The 21,214-nt window shown below is 35.8% G+C and overlaps 1 protein-coding gene across 4 annotated transcripts in view; it reads left to right on the plus strand.

Annotated features, from left to right (window-relative positions):
- Nucleotides 1–21,214, plus strand: part of RPGRIP1L (RPGRIP1 like) — a 103,306-nt gene that overhangs the window by 61,761 nt on the left and 20,331 nt on the right. For 3 of the 4 annotated variants that reach the window (XM_082366610.1, XM_082366609.1, XM_082366608.1), the window contains exons 22-23: nt 155–228; nt 17,401–17,584. In XM_082366610.1, coding sequence (XP_082222736.1) covers nt 155–228; nt 17,401–17,584 — 258 coding nt within the window. The other variant, XM_082366611.1, reaches the window with a different exon arrangement.

Consider the following 21,214-nt stretch of genomic DNA (forward strand, 5'->3'; position numbering starts at 1 on the left):
TAAATATCTTTACTGCTAAAAAAATCCAGACATGATTACCATATTGTTCTTTTAAGGTTATCCTTGTAATGTATGCTTATTTCTCTCCATGTCACAAGGTGCAAATATAATTGGTTTAACAGATTTAAACCAATAAAATTTTATTTTTCAACAGATGAAGAAGACAGATCAGCTTCTGACAGTGATGAGTGTATTATTCCAGGTCCTATCGCCAAGAGCATCAAACAGGTCAGTAACCTGATATCAACCAGAAATGTTCTGAAATAAAGCTGCTTTTCATTCATAGTTTATCAGTCTTCATGTATGAAACTCTTAAGGCAGAATATTTCTGGAAAAATTTTAATGTGTTATCATAATCTTATCTAAGTAATCATCTAGTGCAAGAAAATTTTATTTACACTTTCATTATGTAACAGACCATAACATGTAAGTGTTATTTTTGCTTACATGTTTAAGAGTACCTAACATCAGTAGCTTCAATGGTTACTTGCTAAAACCAGCTGACTTCTCTGACTCCTTTTCAGAACCATTATACAAAGATGTATTAAATCAAATCTGAACTTTAAAGAATTCAAAATGTGAGATTGCATTTAAAACTATAATAACTTACACATGTGAATTCATAGACTATTCACATGTGTAAGTTATCTAAATATGTCACTGATAAGCTATTAAAGTTATTTCATTCTGCCAAAAAATTAAACCCTTAGAAGGTAATTAATTTCATATAGGTATACTTCGCTTGTTTTGTAGCACGTTGCTGAAAAGTAGTACGTAAACTGAAATTTTGAGAAGAAAATTATACTTTAATTTACATAGGAAGTGTCCCACTTACCAGAGCATTTTTCATTGTAAGGGGAGAAAAAGTTTTTATAAAGTAAATGTAAGTAAAGTGCTAGCTTTTTCTATTCATCTGCATTAATTTTCCTGAAATGATTCATTGTATTCCTTTTCTTTAGAATTTCTACTTTATTTATTTATTTTTTTAAATTTATTTATTTTATTTTTTGGGGGTGTGTTGGGTCTTCGTTTCTGTGCGAGGGCTTTCTCTAGTTGTGGCAAGCGGGGGCCACTCTTCATCGCGGTACGCGCGCCTCTCACTGTCGCGGCCTCTCTTGTTGCGGAGCACAGGCTCCAGACGCGCAGGCTCAGCAGTTGTGGCTCACTGGCCCATTTGCTCCGCGGCATGTGGGATCTTCCCAGACCAGGGCTCGAACCCGTGTCCCCTGCATTGGCAGGCAGATTCTCAACCACTGCGCCACTAGGGAAGCCCCTACTCTATTTTTAAGAATTGCAATACTTATTTCAACTCTTAAAATCTCACATTCTTAGCTTAATCTCTCTGCAGATCAAACCCATAAAACAGAACATTTCAGCTGTCACAGATGCCTCCATAAAATAGAGAAATCCGTTGTTTCTGTGATTGACAAATACAAACAGATGATTATAAATATAAACAGAACTCATCTGTCCAAAGTTTTATTATAATTATCATTATATAATTATTAATTATAATAACGTCATCTAACATATAGTGTACTGATATATGGAATCATTATTGTTCAAAATTGATAAATTAAAAAAGGAATCTTGCATATGGTTGCCTGAAGACTTAATTATAGCATTTAGTTCAATTCAGTTTAATTCGTTTGCTTTATCAAATCTGAAATTGTTAAATTATTTTATCAAAATAAATCAAATTATTTCAGTGAAGAGAAATTCTCTACCCTCTACTGGAAATTTTTGATAATGGGAATCAATGGGAAAATGAGCCTCTTGTGTGGAATTTAGCTGTCTAGCCATTTGTATTAGTCAGTTTTCCAAAGAAACAGAACCAATAAGATATATTTATAGAGAGAGAGAAAGAAAGTTACTAAAAGGAATTGGCTCTCGTGATTATGGAGAGTATGGAGTCCCAAGATCTGCAGTCTACAAGCTGGAGACCCAAGGAAGTCAATGGCTTAGTTCCAGTCTGAGTTGGAAGACCTCAGAACTAGGAGAGCCCATGGTGTGAGTTCCTGTCCGAAAGCAGGCAGGCAGGAGACCTACAAAGAGTAGATGTTTCAGTTCAGTTCAAGGGCAAGAAAAGACCAATGTCCCAGCTCAAGGCAGTCAGGCAGGAAGAGTTCCCTATTACTCAGGCTTTTTGTTCTATTCAGGTCTTCAATTAATTGGATGAGGCCCCATCCACATTAGAGAGTATAATCGGCTTTACTCAGTCTGCCAATTCAAATGTTAATCTCATCCAGAGATACCTTCACAGACTTACCCAGAGTAATGTTTGACCAAATGTCTGGGTACCTCGTGGCCCAAACAAGTTGACATATAAATTTAACCATCACATCATTTTACTAAGAACAGTCCATTCATTACATCAAGAGTAGTAAGCCTGCAAGCTTGATTCAGATATGTCTTTCTCACATGGTTCACATTTCTTTCTCAATAGTTCTGCAAGACTCTGCTTACTTTCATCACGATTTTTGAAAGGCTATATTGTTTAGCCTTTCGAACATAACATATAACATATGAGATACTGAATCAGTCCTAGGGTCTACAGGACTAGTACCAAGGGGTATATTTATCTAGCCAATCTACAAACAGTACTCATCTCTCTTGTTATAACTCAGCGATTCCCAGGGATTCACCATCTGCAGTTTGTGATCACTCTTCCCTAAGGAGGTAGATACAGTATTCCGGCCCTGCCCTCAGGAAACATTACATTCATTGGGAAGATGTTTTCATGAAAAAGTCAAGTAGTAATTCAGCAGTTAAATTACAATATAAAACAATGTCAGGAGACAGTACCAATGACTAATAGATATTTGAGCTAAAGAATAAAGCTGTTTGGGGCCTATCCTCCTCATTTTCCAAATGAGTAAACTGAGATTTTGAAATAAGCTGACTTGCTGACAATCATGCCACTAATTAAGGAAGTTCAGAGGAAGGAGAAATTTGGAGTGATTTTTCAATAGACTTCATTAAGGATATGCCCACAAGCTGGCTCACCCACCCTCTTTCTCATAGTTTCGTGTCTGCTTTTTCTCATTTTAAGCTGACTTTTTCTGCTTCACTTGCTTACTGCCCAAAGATAGCCACACAGAACGCCCAGCCCCAAGGAGAAGGATCTGATGAGCCACGTCTAGCCTCTGGATTGGGACCATCTTTATCAGTTGTGCTCCTTGGACCCATTCAGCTGTGGCCAGTCACACAGTAGAAAGGAGTGTCCTGCTTTAACTGTGACAACTCAAAGATGCGGATATATGGCAGCAGGGAGAAAATCATGTGCATTTTTACTGCAGGCAGGGATGCACATTATGTTTCAGAAGTCAAGAATACACTAACTGGAGCAGCCTTTCTGTAGAAAGGGATAGAAGACTTCAGTTACAATGGTGAAGACTAAATGTTTTGGATTTTATCCAAGAGAGACTAGGGAGGCATTGCAACAGTTAATTTTATTTTCTAAACATTGTATTCATCATCTAAGAATAACTTTCAAAGTATGGAGAAATGTTATCTAAATTATGTCATCTTAGACCAGTGATTTCCAACTGGGGGCAATTTTGCCACCCAAGGGACAGTTTGGCAACGTCTGGAGGCATTTTTGGTTGTCACACTGGGAGGGACTACTACTGGCATCTAGTGGTTAGAAGTCAGGGTTGCTGCTAAACATGCTGCAAAGCGTAGGACCCACGACAAAGAACTGTCTGGCCTAAAATGTCAGTAGTGCTGAGGTTGAGAAGTCCTGTATCAGACTTTCAACAGAATCATGTATATATTGACAACATTGCTAGCATCTCAGTGCAGTTATACAGTGCTCTTAACTAAGAATAAAGAACTTTGATTTAACCAAGAAGTTTAGTGAAAGAGCTATTCCTCTAAAATATTCAATTAATTCTAATGTACACATATATTTTTCCTTTGTAGTAAACTGGGTTTTTTCCTTTTTACTTCCGGAAAAGTAATTTGTGTTACTTTGCTACAGCCTAATACAGCCTTCACTACCATTCCAAAATGTGACTTCCTATAATGGTTTTAGATGCTGTCTCAGAAGTGTGAATATCATTTAAAGCAAGCAGCTATTTTTTTTTTTTAAACATCTTTATTGAAGTATAATTGCCTTACAATGGTGTGTTAGCTTCTGCTTTATAACAAAGTGAATCAGTTATACATAAACAATATGTTCCCATTTCTCTTCCCTCTTGCATCTCCCTCCCTCCCACCCTCCCCATCCCACCCCTCTAGGTGGTCACAAAGCACCGAGCTGATCTCCCTGTGCTATGCGGCTGCAAGCAGCTATTTTAAGCAATGCTTTATGCCTTGGTAGCTATTAATCAGCTCCCATGTGGTTTTAAAAATTCTACTTTTAGTAGAAGGTAATGACCAGAATCTTATGTTCATAGGTGAAATTTAGTTTTGTTAAATTATATAACAAATACAGTAAAATAGTATAATCTGTAAGCACAGGAACAAAATAAGAGATCATCATATTGTTGAAATATAGCATTTTCTAGTGATTGTACCAGTTTTTCTGTGTGCTACTTTTACAGATCGTTTAATATGAGTCATGGAACCTTTTTCTTTAAAGATTCCGTAAACAGTACAAAGAACTCCTGAATACGTTTCACTCAGATTCATCAGTTGTTAACATTTGCTTATACTCTTTTTTTAATCATTTCTCTTCTCTCTCCTATATATGCTTATATGCAGTATGTATACATCATAAACACACATTCTTACATACATAGTTGTAATGAATCATTTGATAGTTGCAGAGATCATGCCCCTTTACCCCTAAATACTTCAGAACAATAATACTGGAATCTACAGTTCTTATTAAAATTGTGCCAGTTGTCCCAGTATTATCCTTTATAGCATGTTATTAATCTGGTCCAGGATCAAATCCAGATCACACATTGCATTTAGTTTTCATTCCTCTTTAGCCTCCTTTAATGTGTAATGGTTCCTCAGCCTTCCATTGAGTTGGTCTTTCATAACATTGACATTTTTTAAGAATGCAGGCCATTTATATTGTAAAATGTCCTTCAATTTGGATTTGTGTGATTCAGGTTATTCGTTTTGGTAGGAATACTACAGGAGCAACGCTGTGTCCTTTTCAGTGCATGATACCAGGAGACACAGGATGTCATTTTATCTGATTGTTGATACTAACTTTTAAGCCTAAAAATACTTGTGGCTCATTAGTTTCTTCTTTTGTCTCCTCTTTAAGAACTGCTTCAGGTAGAAAGCTCAGGACAGGAATACATAGCTTTCTTCGGAAGGGAAGGTACTACTGAATGTCTAATATGTGCTAAGCACATGCTATGTAATATCTCCTTATAGTTCTCACAGCAATTCTTTATTCATTAGCATCTACTGTGTATTATACGAGAAACAATCCCTAGCCTCAAAAAATTCACAGTCTAGGGCAAACACAATTACAATGCAGTGGTCAGCGCTAGGAGAATGGAATGCACAGCTACTGTGGGAGCCTTCAGGAGGGGTGCCTAACTCAGCATGAGGGACCCTCGTCAAGGATGGCTTCCTAGGGTCAGTGAAGCTTGAGCCAAGACTTGAAGATGATTAGGAATTAGTGGAAGCAGAGGAGGTGACATTATAGGCCAAAGAAACAAAAGCATAAGAATTTGAGAGAATGTGGAGCATGGCTTGTTCTGAGAATCAGAGCGGTTTTAGGATGGGCCAAGCCTATGGCACACATGGGGAGCCCCAGAAGAATATGCTGAAAAGATAGTCATGTCCAGAGCATTGAGGCTTCTGTGTATTATCTGAGGAGGTTGAAGTCTATCCTGAAGTTCTACGAGCGGCCAATGAGGATTTTTAAGGGAGGAGGAAGAAGATCAGTCATTCATTAAACAGGTAGTTAGTGAGCATTTTCTGTGTCCCGAGCCTTATTCTAGGGACTGGGAATTTAGCAGTGAATAAGAGGAGTAAGTCTCTTGCTCTCGTGGAGCTTGCACTCTTGGATCACATTTTAAAAGAGCATGCTATCAATAAAGTAAAGAATAGATTTAGAGGCACAGGGACTAGTTAAAAAGTAATTAAATAACCCCACTCTGTGGTGACCTCCACTTTGTAGAAATTTTTTAAATTGCCTTTACCTATAGCTATAATGTCACAAAATTGAGAGGGAGAGTAGTGTCCTAGATAAACATCATTTATGCCAATTACGCTATGAATTTCAATTATCTACTACACTGTGTAAGCAACTTAAGATTATTCAGTTTCTTTTTTTCATGTTACAGAATCTGACAGCTCATAGTTATGTTTTAGAAATGTTGATCCTTAAATGGAATCTAACAGATTTCCCAGGACTTAGACATATTACTTGGTTCTTCCTCTTTTCTTCATGTCTGTGATGTATAATTAATCATAGATTACTTCATTTTGTTTCATTTCATTTACAACATTTATGAGCTTCACTTTGTCAGAATGAAATGCTTGTCCCCTCCGTTCCTTTCCAAAGTGGCATAATTAGTGTTAGCATCTTTTTTAACAGGCTACATAAAGTTTAGTGGCTGGATTAAATCAAGTCATTAACATAATGTGCCACCCAATTTGCCCCTATCTCTCTTCGTTTCCAGGACATCAAAGTGCCACAGAGCACCAGTGTAATTGGGCCTTGCTGGCCTGTCAGATTCCGTCAGCCTGATGACTGCTGCTTTTACTAAAAAGCTTCTAGGCATGATAATTACTGGGGGTGGGGAGTCTGAGAAATGTAAAACTTTGGACATTTCTCTATGAATATTTTATTAATTTGAATAATCAGAAGTTAACAGTATCAATTTGATGTATAATACATTGAATAAAAGCCTTGTTTTAGGTCCTCAAAATAGACATCAAAACCGAAAATTTGCATCTGCCATAGCATTAAAAAAAAAAGAATTATCAATCCTTCTTTCACATTATTCCTAATTTTACCATTTAAGCAATGCAGCTTTCAATTTTTACAACTAAATATATTGCCTTCAACTCACAGATTTCTTAAAGTGTGCCCACAGGTGAGAATGGGAGATCACAGGCTAAAGACTAATGATCTTTTTTGTGCAATGCACATTTACATCTTTCTCCGTTCCTACTAATAGCAGTTTTGTAAAAGCTGCCATATTCAATCGGACTAAAATGCAGTTCCACCTGGATGCCAGGTTCTCTTGAACAACGTGAGCTGGCATTCCCAGGTGATCGCAGTAATGATGTCCAGCAAAATATGTTTTAAAGCTTTGAAAAGCCAAATGCATAAAGCAGCTCACCGCTTTTAGCACTAGGGTATTATATGTTGTTAAATCACTTCAGAATCAAAGATGATATCCTATCAGTGGGTAGAGTAAGCCCCTCCCACTGTTTTACATATGGACGCTTAAGCTAGATAACCAGCAATGCTGGATTACTCTCCTGATATTAATTGCCTTTAAAACTATTTTTTATATTTTGTAACTTAATTATCTCTTACTAGTATACCACGGACATCTTTCCATAGCAGTATACTCTATTTCTTTTTTCGCATATGCATAATATTACATTGTATAGCTGTACCATATTTATTTAAATAAGCACCTTTTGGTGGACCCTTTGGTTTCTATCAGTTTTTGCTAATACAGACATTTCCAGGTTAAGTGTTTTTATACATAACATTTTTACACAAAACGTGTAGAAATTACTGTTTCCTCATATCACACTTCTTGTCAAATTTATGAATAAGAAATATCTCACTGATGATTCCATTTAAAAAGAAGCAAACAAAAAGGTATATTTGTTCATACATAGTATATTTGTACATACATACATATGTATTTTTTTTCACACACACACACTGTATTTTATTTTTACAAGAGATAAACTGACACCAAGCGTTGTAAGTGGACGAACACAACAAAAGCAACAATGATTGCATTTACCAAACACGAAACACACTCATACTATGACATAATATTGACATTCAGTCCAGGAATCTTCCACTGTAACAGCTCCTTTACTTTGCAGTGAAAATTGATTTCTATATTTTTTGCCTCTGAGTCCTTGTGGAATTTTTTTTTTTTATTCAAACAGAAAGTCACAAAAATTATAATGATCCTCATCAGTTCACTCAGTCCCATGTAATTAATTTTTTTTTCATCTTGATCTTTTGTTAGCACTTTTATGAATTCATCAGTTTTCCATTAGAGTTCTGAAAATGCTTATTCATTCAGTTCAGCAGTATAGTCAGTTACCAGAAACCTGTACTTGTCAGAGTCTTTTCCATGAATTCCTTGAAGATGAAACCCTTTTATAGGAACATTTTTGCAAAAGCATCAGAGTACACCCAGAACTGTCTGTAAATGACATAAGACTTAAAAATGACCACGGTTAAAGATTTGATGAAAGTTCATAATAATGCAGTTGACAAGGAAATTTAGTTATTTCTGAGATATACATTTTAAAGTAATAACTAGAATTATGACTTATAACATTATACCAGAACATACAAGATTTTTAGAAATTTCATGTAATGTCTGAAACGTTTATGTTAACATATTTCCATACAAATAACCCAAAGAAAGTTTAGTATTAGTTGTTTTTTTGTTTGTTTGTTTGTGTATACTGCAGGTTCTTATTAGTCATCAATTTTATACACATCAGTGTATACATGTCAATCCCAATCACCCAATTCAGCACACCACCATCCCCACCCCACCGCGGTTTTCCCCCCTTGGCGTCCATACATTTGTTCTCTACATCTGTGTCTCAACTTCTGCCCTGCAAACCAGTTCATCGGTACCATTTTTCTAGGTTCCACATGCATGCGTTAATATACGATATTTGTTTTTCTCTTTCTGACTTACTTCACTCTGTATGACAGTCTCTAGATCCATCCACGTCTCAACAAATGACACAATTTCATTCCTTTTTATGGCTGAGTAATATTCCATTGTATATATGTACCACAACTTCTTTATGCATTCGTCTGTCGATGGGCATTTAGGTTGCTTCCATGACCTGGCTATTGTAAATAGTGCTGCAATGAACATTGGGGTGCATGTGTCTTTTTGAATTATGGTTTTCTCTGGGTATATGCCCAGTAGTGGGATTACTGGATCCATACATATGTATTTTTATATGAGCATACAGATATAACATTTAGGTTTATGTAAGCAAAGAAAATGTCTGGAAGTACATAATCCAAATACTGTTAGCAATGAGTATCTCTGGGACATGGGTCAGGGCAAGGGTCAGCAAACTATGGCGCATGTGCCAAATCCAGCCCTCTACCTATTTTTATAAATAAAGTTTTATTGGAGCACAGCACACTCGTCATTTACATATTGTCTGTGGCCACTTCACTCTATGAGAGCAGAGTTGAGTACTTGCAACAGAGACCATATAGCCTACAATGCGAAATATATTTGCTCTCTGGCCCTTACAGAAAAAAATTTGCGAATCCCTGAGTTAAAGAATGGGTGGAAACAAGGAACTTTTATATTTTACTTTTTAGGATTTATATTGTTGGATTGTTTTTAGTGATGAATATAGATTGCTTCTAAAAAGGAAATAATTTGTTAGCTAATTCTGTACTAAAATGTTAAATAGTAACTAAAGAACAGTTTAATATGAATTGTAGAAGCTTTTCTATAAATAGAAAGGGCCAGCAAATACAGGGCGAGTCTTTTCTGGTTTAGAGCAGTGCTTCTCCAAGTGCGGTCCTCAGACCAGCAGCACCAGCATCGCCTGAGAATCTGTGACAGATGCGAATTCCTGGGCCCCACGCTAGACCAAATGAATCAGAAGCTCTGAGACTGGAGCCCAGAAATCTGTGTCTTGTCAAGCCTTTCAGGTCATTCTGGGGTGTGCTAAAATCTGAGAACCACAGCTTTAGGGAAAGGCAGTACTTCTCACCATGGCTGCATGTTAGAACCACCTAGGAAACATTTCTAAATGCCAGGGCCCAGGCTCCACTCAGATCAGTTAGATCAGAATTTTGTTTAAAACTCCCCCAGTGGTACTAATGTGCAACAAAAATTGAGAACCACTGTTCTATAACATCTGTTCTCAATGATGGTAAAAGTGGAATAGCATATCAAAATAACCTGAAATTGAGGGTCATTTTTTAAATTCTCTCCTTCCTTCACAGTACTGCCATAGTAAGTCACTTTTAATGATGAAAATGTGTCATATCCCTCAGGTGTATTAGGACAGGAAAAAATATTCCAATCATCGCTTTAGAACATGCGGTAACAAGCTTCTGTAATTTGCTGACCATTACAGATACAGTAATTTACATGGTATATAAGGGAGACAGTGTTCTAAAAATAAGTATTCTTAACCCTAGCACGAGTCTGATCTCCATTACTGAAGTTTTCACTATTTATATTATTTGTTCAACATAGTATCTTTTAACAGAACACATGAGAAAAGAAAGATTACTGTCACCAGTGGAAACTGGATTAGGTTTGTTTTGTTTGTTAAAAACATTATTACCATTATTTGTATGTGTGTGTGTTAATTCCCAATTTGAGAAGTGAAGTAGGGATCTAAAGTATCACAGAAATAGTAAGCAGTATGTCGGAAATATGTATTAAATTACTACTTCTGTATTAATTGTTGTGTTTTAATTTTATAATGGTAGAGTATTCAACATGCAGTGTATGATTTTTGTTGTTTTATGGTGTCATTTTATCAGCTGCTCAGGTGTCACTTAATAAATAAATAAATACTTAACTATTAAAACTATGAAAATGGAATAATCTCTGTAAAAAAAAAAAATTATTACTTCAACAGTCGGAGTTTCTCTTTACTCTTATTTCTCCCAAAGAGCTATTATTTTTTTAAAAATCAAAGACTTTTCAATCAAAACTTGTATGAAGAGTGGATTTGATTCCCAATAAGTAGAAGCTTTGGAGCCTACTGTGAGGTCTAGGGGACTTTTTTTGAGTCTTTGAGATGACTGTGCCAGCCCCCAGCCTGAAGAAAAGTTGTAAGAATGGCCATTAATCGTTATGCATCCTACCCTACTTACGTATGGCTCTGTCAGTACCAATGGAGAGTTGGACTTTTTTTTTTTTTTTAATAAATTTATTTATTTTATTTATTTACTATTGGCTGCATTGGGTCTTCGTTGCTGAGCACGGACTTTCTCTAGTTGCTGTGAGCGGGGGCTACTCTTCCTTGCGGTGCACGGGCTTCTCATTGCGGTGGCTTCTCTTGTTGCGGAGCACGGGCTCTAGGGTGTGTGGGCTTCAGTAGTTTTGGCGCATGGGCTCTAGAGCGCAGGCTCAGTAGTTGTGGCGCATGGGCTTAGTTGCTCCGTGGCATGTGGGATCTTCCCAGACTACGGATCGAACACATGTCCCTTGCATTGGCAGGCGGATTCTTAACCACTGCACCACCAAGGAAGTCCCAGTTTGACTTTTTGAACCAACTATTTTGAGCTTGTCTTAGAGCTCACTTCAATTAAACTTTTATTCTTAAAGGGCATAGACATAGATCATCACCTTGCATTTCCATTTTATGTCTATTGTTTTGTTATAAAGTACCAAGTTCTACATACCTTGGCTCCTATAGGTAGGCTTTAATTATATTTATTTACACACACACACACACACACATACACATATACAAAGTATTTTTTTTTAATTTATTATTTATTTATTATTTTTATTTTTGGCTGTGTTGGGTCTTCGTTTCTGTGTGAGGGCTTTCTCCAGTTGCGGCGAGTGGGGGCCACTCTTCATCGCGGTGCGCGGGCCTCTCACTATCGCGGCCTCTCTTGTTGCGGAGCACAGGCTCCAGACGCGCAGGCTCAGTAGTTGTGGCTCACGGGCCCAGTTGCTCCGCGGCACGTGGGATCCTCCCAGACCAGGGCTCGAACCCGTGTCCCCTGCATTGGCAGGCAGATTCTCAACCACTGCGCCACCAGGGAAGCCCTACAAAGTATTTTTATGCTGATAAAATAATACTCATGTAAACTTATATACCATTTGGGAAGTAACTTGATAATCCTACGAAGTTGACGTTCTCATACCTATCACCCAGCAATGCCAAGAGAACCACTCGCATACACAAGAAAACATAAAAGGATGTTCAATGCAACATTCTTTGTAATGGCAAAAAATTTTAAACAACTTAATTGTTCATCAATAGAGAAATAAATAGACTAGAGATTATATAGACAATATAAATGGAATTCTATACAACAGTTAATATTAATGAATTAGATTTTAATTATAACCATGAATAAATCTCAAAAATATAGTATTGAGTGAAGAAATTGCAGAATGATTAATAGACAATGATACCATTCATATAAAATCTAAAAACAGAAAATAATATGTTGTTTATATATATATACATACATAGTAGAAAATATAAAAGCTTGTTTGGGAATGATACACACCAACTTCAGGATAGTGGTTACCTCTGGGGGAAATGAGGAAGAAGGGGAAAGGAATTGGGAGGGGGCGCTTTTCCCTGTATCCGAAATATTTTATTTCTTCCACAGTAACAGCAAAAAGATTTAAATCAGATACAGCAAAAAGGTAACATCTGTTTAAGATGTTGAGTACTTGAATATGCCAAATTATTTTCTTTATAGTTTAAAAAGTTAAAGAAATGCTTATTCACTGTGGAATTAAGAATGAAATAAAACTCACATGCAATCTCACCATAGTGAGATTTAAATCTAACTGACTGAAGCAAGTTCCAAACCTTTATCAGAGGCTATTCTCAGTTAAGCAATACTGTGTTTAAGGGCTGTCAAGTTGAATTAGTTTTTAGAAGCCTAACAATCCAACCCCATTGTGGCTGCTGTGATGGTTGAAACCAGAGGAAGAATGCAGCATGATCTTCTGAAGTACAACATAAAAAATTTAAGCATGCCAATAAAAGCCCAAGTAAATACTATAGAGAAATATGGCCTAAAATGTGAATTATAACATCAGTCAGGAAGCAGTAGTGGAATTGAGCCAAAATCATGAGAACTCTTAATGTTTTTTTTTCTCTGAGAGTAATACAAGCTGTCATCACATTTCTAGATCATTCAATCACATAAAGTATAGTGTCCATCTATACAGACAACTGAAAAGAAGTTGCACACAGTTCTTATTTGAGTGATTTCTGTTACTGCTGTTCACCACAATCAGAAATTTTAAATGCTCTTTTTATATGTTGATGCTGACATCTCGCTAACTAGGGAAGCTAATAGGATAACTGGTGAAGAGGACAAAAACAGTACTGAGAAGTAGCATCACACCTAGTAACATGTTCACACGCACAGGAAAGAAACAAAACAAGAAAAGCCCAAAGCCTATACTGGCTGGCTAACCTATGTATGAGCAGGGTGTAATACAGAGGTGTGACCAGTTGTATTCCTCTAGTAATCCTCAACAGACATTATTCTGCATCCATCTAAAAGGCTATGCTTCAGTCACTGTCATTTGAAACAGTATATTGTTACCCCTTCCAATTCTCCTAACTGAACTTTTTTTCAGTATTTTATTATGAAAATTTTCAAACATACAGAGAAGTTGAGCTAACAACAGTACCCTACCCCTAGATTCTACAAAATTGATCGGTGTTTGTAATAGTGTTAGTTAATTAAAATCTAGAATGACAAGATTTCTATACACTTTTCAACAGTTAATAATCACCAACTTCCCAAAACGTAGTAGATACAATAAATATTTGTTAAAGGTGAAAACACTAATAATTGCAGCCTCACATATTTCTGGCAATATATAAAAGATATTCTGAATAGATAGAGGACATTCAGCGTCCCTTGACTCTATATCATTAAGTATTTATTGAGAGCCAGATCCTAGAGAGGATGTTAAATAGCAAAAGATGAATAAGTTATGGTCCTGGCCTCCAGGAACTCACAGTCTACAGAGAGAGGCACATATGTAAACAAATCCATGCAATACAATGTGACTAAAAAGTGCAGTGAGGGCCCAGTAGAGGAAGCAACTCAGTCTTGGAAATCAGTCACGCTCTCATAAAAGGAGTACATGCATGGCCCAGGGCCTCAAATAAGTGGAATTTTGTCTGATAGAGAAGATTTCAGATGCAAAAGCTCAGCAATATTAACAGTACACCACAGGTCTGGGGAAATGGCGAGAGTGTAGGGGTAATAGGTTTTCAAGCAGAAAGGTGATATCTGATTTGTTTTTAGGGAAAGAACTCTGCCACCAGAAGAAGAGTTGAGGCTGCAGGCAAGCAAGTAGAGAGGCAGGAGTGCCTCACCTCTCTTACAGCCATGAGAATGGAGCCACTTACTTTTCGAGTGCGTACTGCACACCACACCAGTGATGCCATAAGCAAGATGATAGTCCCTCTGTAACTGAACTTAGTGCCTCGTACCACCCACCTGTCTGCCTACAGTTCTGCCAACCAGTTATTCTTTATGATTCCTTCTGATTTCTCCCTTCTTACTCTATAAAACTACTTTCTAATACTAGGAAACTGTTGAATTTGTTCCTTCCTCAGATCATGTGAGAACATAAAGAAGGAGTTTCTCTAGAGATAAAAATGAGGGAAAAAAACGCATCTTGTTTTGTGTTTATATCTCCAGTAGCTGACACAATGTTGAAATATCGTAAGCTTTCTGTAACTCAGTGAAACATTGAAATATTTAGGAATTAAAGTGAACAGGAATGAGTGATCTATAGGATATGGTGGATGTGAAAATGGAGATTGGCAAGAATGGCTCCAAGGTCTCGTGGTTGTGGGTGACCAGGTGGATGGTGGTGATGTCATCACCTGAGATAACAAATATCTAGAGGATGAATGAGACTGGGAGAGAGAAGAGATCATGAGTTCATCTCTGACACTAAGTTGGAGTTGTCTGCTAGTCAGTTGATGTGCTTCTTAATCTTGAAAATCTTCATATATAATCTAGTTGAACTTTTGATTCACAGAGCCATGAGAACAACCAGAATTGTTCCAGGGTTGAAAAATAAGTTGGCTAGCCCAATTAGCCAAAATTTATAATGTTTAGAAATTGTTTATTCAGGGTGTGCTTCCCTAGATATATACTGTTTGGAACTTATCCCTTTTTGGATTTATTTTAGTTTGATTCATGTAGCATCAAAGGAACAAAGAAATGATAACTAATAACTCTGTCAGTTAAGTTAGAGAATTAAAAAGGACATATGCTAGAGGTAATGAGGCTGGGTCGGGGTGGGGGGAATAACAGAAAAAAAAATCTAGACCAGAAAGAAGATAGACATCCTAAAAATAATTTTAAAGTTTTTTTTTTTCTTTTTGGTTATTTATTTGGTTTTGGTATTTTGTTTGTCTGACTGTGATCCAGGTATCTACATTTATTTAGAATTATATTTTGTATGTAGGCTTATTTGACAGCCCAAGTTCGTTCTTACAGTAATGCAAGTTTTCATATGGGGATTGTACAGTTAATATATTATTAATTTAAAAACCACTTAAATAAATTTGGTTCCCCTGCTATTTAAAAGTTAATTTGTCTCTTCACTGGGTTCTGTGATAAATTTTAAATTCCTCTCCTCACAATGTAGAAATAACCATGTATACCTCTTTTGCCTTTTTATAGCTATTTTCTAAAAATGATTCTTTTGTGCAGAAGCAGGAATGTTTTATGCTATTGTCATAACAATTCTAAGTTTGTCAAATTACAAGTTATGTAAAAGACTTAATTATGCACTGTGCTGCAGTTGAGCCAGAATTATAAAATATGTGTGTGCATGCTATTTTGACAACCACAATACATTTTAAGGAAAAATAATATCATTTAAAATACTTTCTTTACCATGTTAGTCTTTGGCAAGCAGAGAAGGGCTTTTCTGAAGTGAGATTAGACAATAGAGCCAACTTCATTTTTTATGCACGTGAACGGAGAGGGCTTGAGGTTATTAGTTGAAACCGAGTAACCTTTCCAGGCTTTCATCTCTTTCTTTTCAAATTTGAATATGAAAAGCATATTCAAGTCAAAGACCATCACTTTAATGACATTTGGCAGTCATTTGATTTATTAGGTTTTAGAAAAAATTTTCCTTTAAATATTTCATCATACTATGCTAATCCTAGTAATATTGCCAGCTGCAGCCTTGTACCTGTATTAGTGGAGACAGAATGGTGTGGAATTTTCTCTGTCATCCTAGTAAAATTTCCATGAATCTACTGAATAATAAAATAACCTTATTGAAATATTCAGATTTAGGTTTTTAGTTAAAGTGTCTTAGAATACATAATAAAAGAAAATGTCTTTTGAAAGAAGGGGGTAAAATTACTTCATCAAATATTGAGGGGGTTTGCTAGCAATGGAAATTGTTCTTTATGGGAATATTTTTACAATAGGGTACCTATGCTTTTCAATTTGATTAATTATATTATATACTTTGAAATATCAAAATAGTAATCACTATGGTGAATTTATATACTGATTTACATCTGACAATGAATTCCTAAAAGTTGGTTATATAAGCACGTCTTAGTATCAGGATTTTTAATTATTATTTTAAGTTATATAATTTATAGTAGGATGCCTCTGAATTTAATAAAGAGAGATTGAGTAAGGGGGAATAAAGAACAAATTTTAAATTGTAAACATTTAAAATTAAATGTAAACATTTAACTGAGGAATTATCTTGGTATGATCTAATTTTTAAGTCATAGTCTATCATTTGTTTTAAATTATTACTCAAGGAAGCATATGTGACTCTCATATAATGTTTGTGACACCAAAATCTATTAAATAAGGATTGAGATGAAAATTACACAAATATATATTTTTAGTTAATTCTGTAAAAATGAGATAAAAATAAATTACAAGAAAATGTGTTAAATTTGATAAAAATTTTCTTTCTTTTGTTTGAAAACTTACTACTTATTGAATGAAATATGTTATGGTAGAATATATAAGAGAATGAACTGTAGCCCTAGTTAATATGGATTCGTATAGCTACTTATGTTAGCATAGTAGCTATAAAGTATTCAACAGGCTTTGATCTCTGAATAACCAAAACTTTCTCAGGTACCGTAGAGTAAATAAAAGCAGTGATAAACATGTATTTCATTACATAGTTTGAAACAAGGCCAACTGATACATGTCATTCTGAAAGTAATCGGAGATGAAGATCTCATAATCTTCATTCCTGATGGACTACTAGTGGGGTATTTATAGCCTCAAATGTAAATCAGGAGACTATTGCCATGACACTGTTAACTTCAAACCCTGGGGCATTAGAAGCTCATTCTCTCTCTCTCTGTCGTGAATAATCTATCATGTGTAACTAGACAGTAGGGTACAATACCTTCCAAAAAAGAAATCAGTGAAGGCCACTGCCTTTATGTTTTATTTAAAATTGATAGTGGAAAAGAGTGAAGGATTTTTTGTTCGTTTTATTTGTTCTGTATCTTTTTTTGTTTTTGCTCCTTAAACAGCCATCAGAAAAAATTCGGATTGAGATCATAGCTCTAAGCCTTAATGATTCTCCAGTAACTGCAGATGATACTATCCAGCGACTATTCATTGAGTGCCGATTCTACAGTCTTCCTGCTGAAGAGACACCTGTGTCACTTCCAAAACCCAAGAGTGGGCAGTGGGTCTACTATAACTATAGCAATGGTAGGTATGGTATTTATAATATAAACTTTTATCTATGAAAGAAGGAAGCCAAAGGAACAAGGAAAAAGTACATTTCTCTAATGTTCACATAAAATCATGAAAGTGTTGTCAGAATAGATTAATAATAGTCAAACCTGTAGCATAAGGATTAAGAAATTAAATTTAAGGTACAGTTGACCCTCTGTATCCATGGGTTCCACATCTTCAGATTCAACTAAAATACGTTGGAAAATACTTGGGGAAAAAAATCCAGAAAATTCCAAGAAGCAAAACTTACATTTGCCATGCGTCGGTAACTATTTACATAGTATTTACATTGTATTTACATCTATTTACATGGTATTAAGTTTTATAAGTAATCCGAGATGATTTAAAACATACAGGAGGATGTACACCGGTTATATATGCAAATACTACACCATTTTATATAAGGGGCTTGAGCATCCTCAGATTTTGATATCTGCGGGGGTCCTGTAACCAATCCCCCTCTGATACTGAGGGACAGCTGTAATGCTGAAGTTAAAAGAAAACGAAAACAGTGGGAAAACAATGTTTCTAGATGTTCCTGCTGTATCATAGAAAAATGCCACCTGTGTCTACAACTGAATTTAATCGAAAAATATGATATTTCAAGGAGAATAAAAGTACTAGTTTTTTTATCATATGATTCTAACAATTTAATGGCCTAATTATTTCTGTGTTTCTGCTCAATGTCATCACATAGATGTTTTTACAATATACATGTATATCCCTCCCAGAGTCTAGATGCTCAGGATTTTAATTGAGTGATATAAGTTCTTACAGTACCTTTTCATTTTTTAGCCCACACATCCCTTCATAGCAGCAGGCAGGTTTCCTCTTTTAGGGCTTTACCTATCAGCTAGTTGATAGGAAAGTCTGCTAGACCAGTATAGACCCAATAGGCACCCTGTAAATTCTTAGATCAACCAACTTTAAGACGTTTTTAAGGACAGTATATATCAGTGTATAATTAGAGGGGAGTAAAAAAATCATATCAAGCTGCCATGACCCTGAGTTAAAAGTGCTTATTAAGTTCTTCAAAAGCCCTATATTAAAACAAACCAGAAAGATGGAGTGTTGCATTATCTTTAGCAAAACAGGCCATCTCATGCTAGTTGAACACCAATATTCTTTTCTCACCAGTTTTATAAATTTCATTTTAATCAACATGTATAATCATGCTATTGTACCACTAGGATTACAAATGCTCATGGTTGGTTTGTTTGTTTTGCAGTTGGCATTTTTAGAAACATGCTCATTGCTTTAGACAGTAATCATGAGTATCCAGAGATCTGGTCTAGTCTTCCTCGTATCTACAATTCTTACTAGTTACGAGAACTTGGCCAACGTGTTTCAATTTCATGATTCCCTGTTTTATCTATTGAAAAAGGTGCTAAGAACCCTTCCAGCTCAGATTCTATAATTCTGTGATAACAGGTGGGTTGAGAAGTCACATGGGAAATAAGTAACGTGGTCAGGACAAGAATCTGATTTCTCCTTCCTATCATTGACTTGATCTAATAGAACATTTCCAAAAATATTTTCTCAAGCTTCCTAGAGATCTTTTAACTGCAAAGTAGCAGAAAAGTAAGCCATAATTACAATATTATTAGTAATGAAAAAACTGTTTAGTCAACTAATTTTTTTTGAAACATTCCTCAATTTTTTTTAAATTATTATTTCTTTTTTTTTTTTTTTTTTTTTTTTTGGCTGTGTCAGGTCTTAGTTGCAGCATGTGGGATCTTTCCTTGCAGCGTGCAGGCTTCTCTCTAGTTGTGGCGTGCGGGTTTTCCCTCTCTAGTTGTGGCACGTGGACTCTGTAGTTTGCAGCACGCAGGCTCTCTCGTTGAGGCGCGCAAGCTCAGTAGTTGTTGAGCGTGGGCTTAGTTGCCCCACGGCATGTGGGACCTTAGTTCCCTGACCAGGGATTGAACCCACATCCCCTGCATTGGAAGGCGGATTCTTTACCACTGGACCACCAGGGAAGTCCCTAGTCAACTAATTTTAACAAAGGTACCACCCAAGAAAAGAGACAAGCTCTTCTGGTTTTTGTATTATTCATTGTAAAGGGCAGCAGTAGACTGTTTGGTTGGACTGACAACAAAATTGTTTTTTAGAAATTGGTTGTACATTGAGACGCTTGGCCATGCAGCAGAACAGAGCTTTCCATTTGCTTAAGGAGCAATGCAAATCATTCTTTGGATGAAACCTGTGATACATGCTCAAGTATCCTGAATTTTGTACATTCTCACATGGTGACCTAGGTCTGTTTGGGGATTTTTGTTGGTTTATTGGTTGGTTGGTTGGCATTGATTTGGTTGTTTTAAATGTTTTCTTTTTACTGCAAGATACCCTACTATCTAAACGGTATTTTAAGAGTTGCTTGTGTTTCTAATGAATTAGTCATTTGATAGCAACAAGGAAACCAGTAACCTATTAGAATTTAATTCATTAGAAGTGTTTACTGTACCTTTCTGCAGCTTCTATTCCTACCTATTGAGATTTGACTATATAGAATTTTCAAGGTTAATTGAAAAGAATTTTAAGGATATTTATCTGGTGGGAAGGGAGAGGAGTGTACTTTGTGCTTAGAAGCAAATTAATGCTGTTTTATATCTACTGTATCTGAAAAAATGAAGTCCTAGATCATCAGCAAATTTGAGAAATAACATTAACCTTGGAGAAGGTTTATTTTTCACTTAAGTAGGACATACTGAAAGTGTTTATTTTTAAATTACTATGTTTGCATCTCCTTCATTGCAGGAGAAGCTCCTTAAATCTTTGGTTAATAAGTAACTATCTCACTCATCTAATTATTGTAATGATTAACCATTCACTTGTTATTTGATATAAAAGGTCAATATAAATGTAGGCTTACATCTTCCAAATCTTATTAAATGTTAATGAAAGTAGTTTTATTTCCAAACTGATGTTATAATTGAGACAGAAAATTTAAAGGACAGTTAGTACACGCTTCTCCTATTTGAACACCATACCAGGCGAGAGGTTAACCAAACCTTGCAATGATTTTTACCCTGCATTATGACTTGAATCTATTCAAAAGGGATTTGTATACTGAGGCCTAAATTAGGTACATAAAATGAGAGATTTAGACTAGTGATCCCCAGGATTATTCATAGCCTAATTCAGTCTCTTTGTTAAGAGGTGTTAATACCAGTTTCACATACACAAAATATATATCTTCTTAGGGCTACTAATACTAGAAGAAAAAAAAAAATCAACGTTGAATTAACTTGCTAGACACTGGTAGCAAGAACAAAACACTTGTATTTTATTGGGCTTGAAAAATTTGCTTGGAGAACGCTGAGAAAGCAAGAAAATAGTTTGGAAAAGAATAAGGTTAATGGTAGGTCTACAGAATGTTGTCTGGGCTGAATAAAGTCTTCTAGGGAGTTGACAGTGGAAAGAAAAAAGATTAATGAAATCGTCCAAAGTTTTTATGAGACTTATACAGATCTAGGCCTTTAGTCTCTGAGCACTGAACGGTCTATCTGTTGGAACAATTAAAGTTTAATGCAGAAGATGAAAAGGATGCAGAACTTTAGATTTTGTTACTAATGGGAGGAAAAACTTGGCAAAGATAAGGAC

The sequence above is a fragment of the Balaenoptera borealis genome (genome assembly GCF_965194805.1).
Source record: "Balaenoptera borealis genome assembly, chromosome: 19".
Classification (NCBI taxonomy): Eukaryota; Metazoa; Chordata; class Mammalia; order Artiodactyla; family Balaenopteridae; genus Balaenoptera; species Balaenoptera borealis.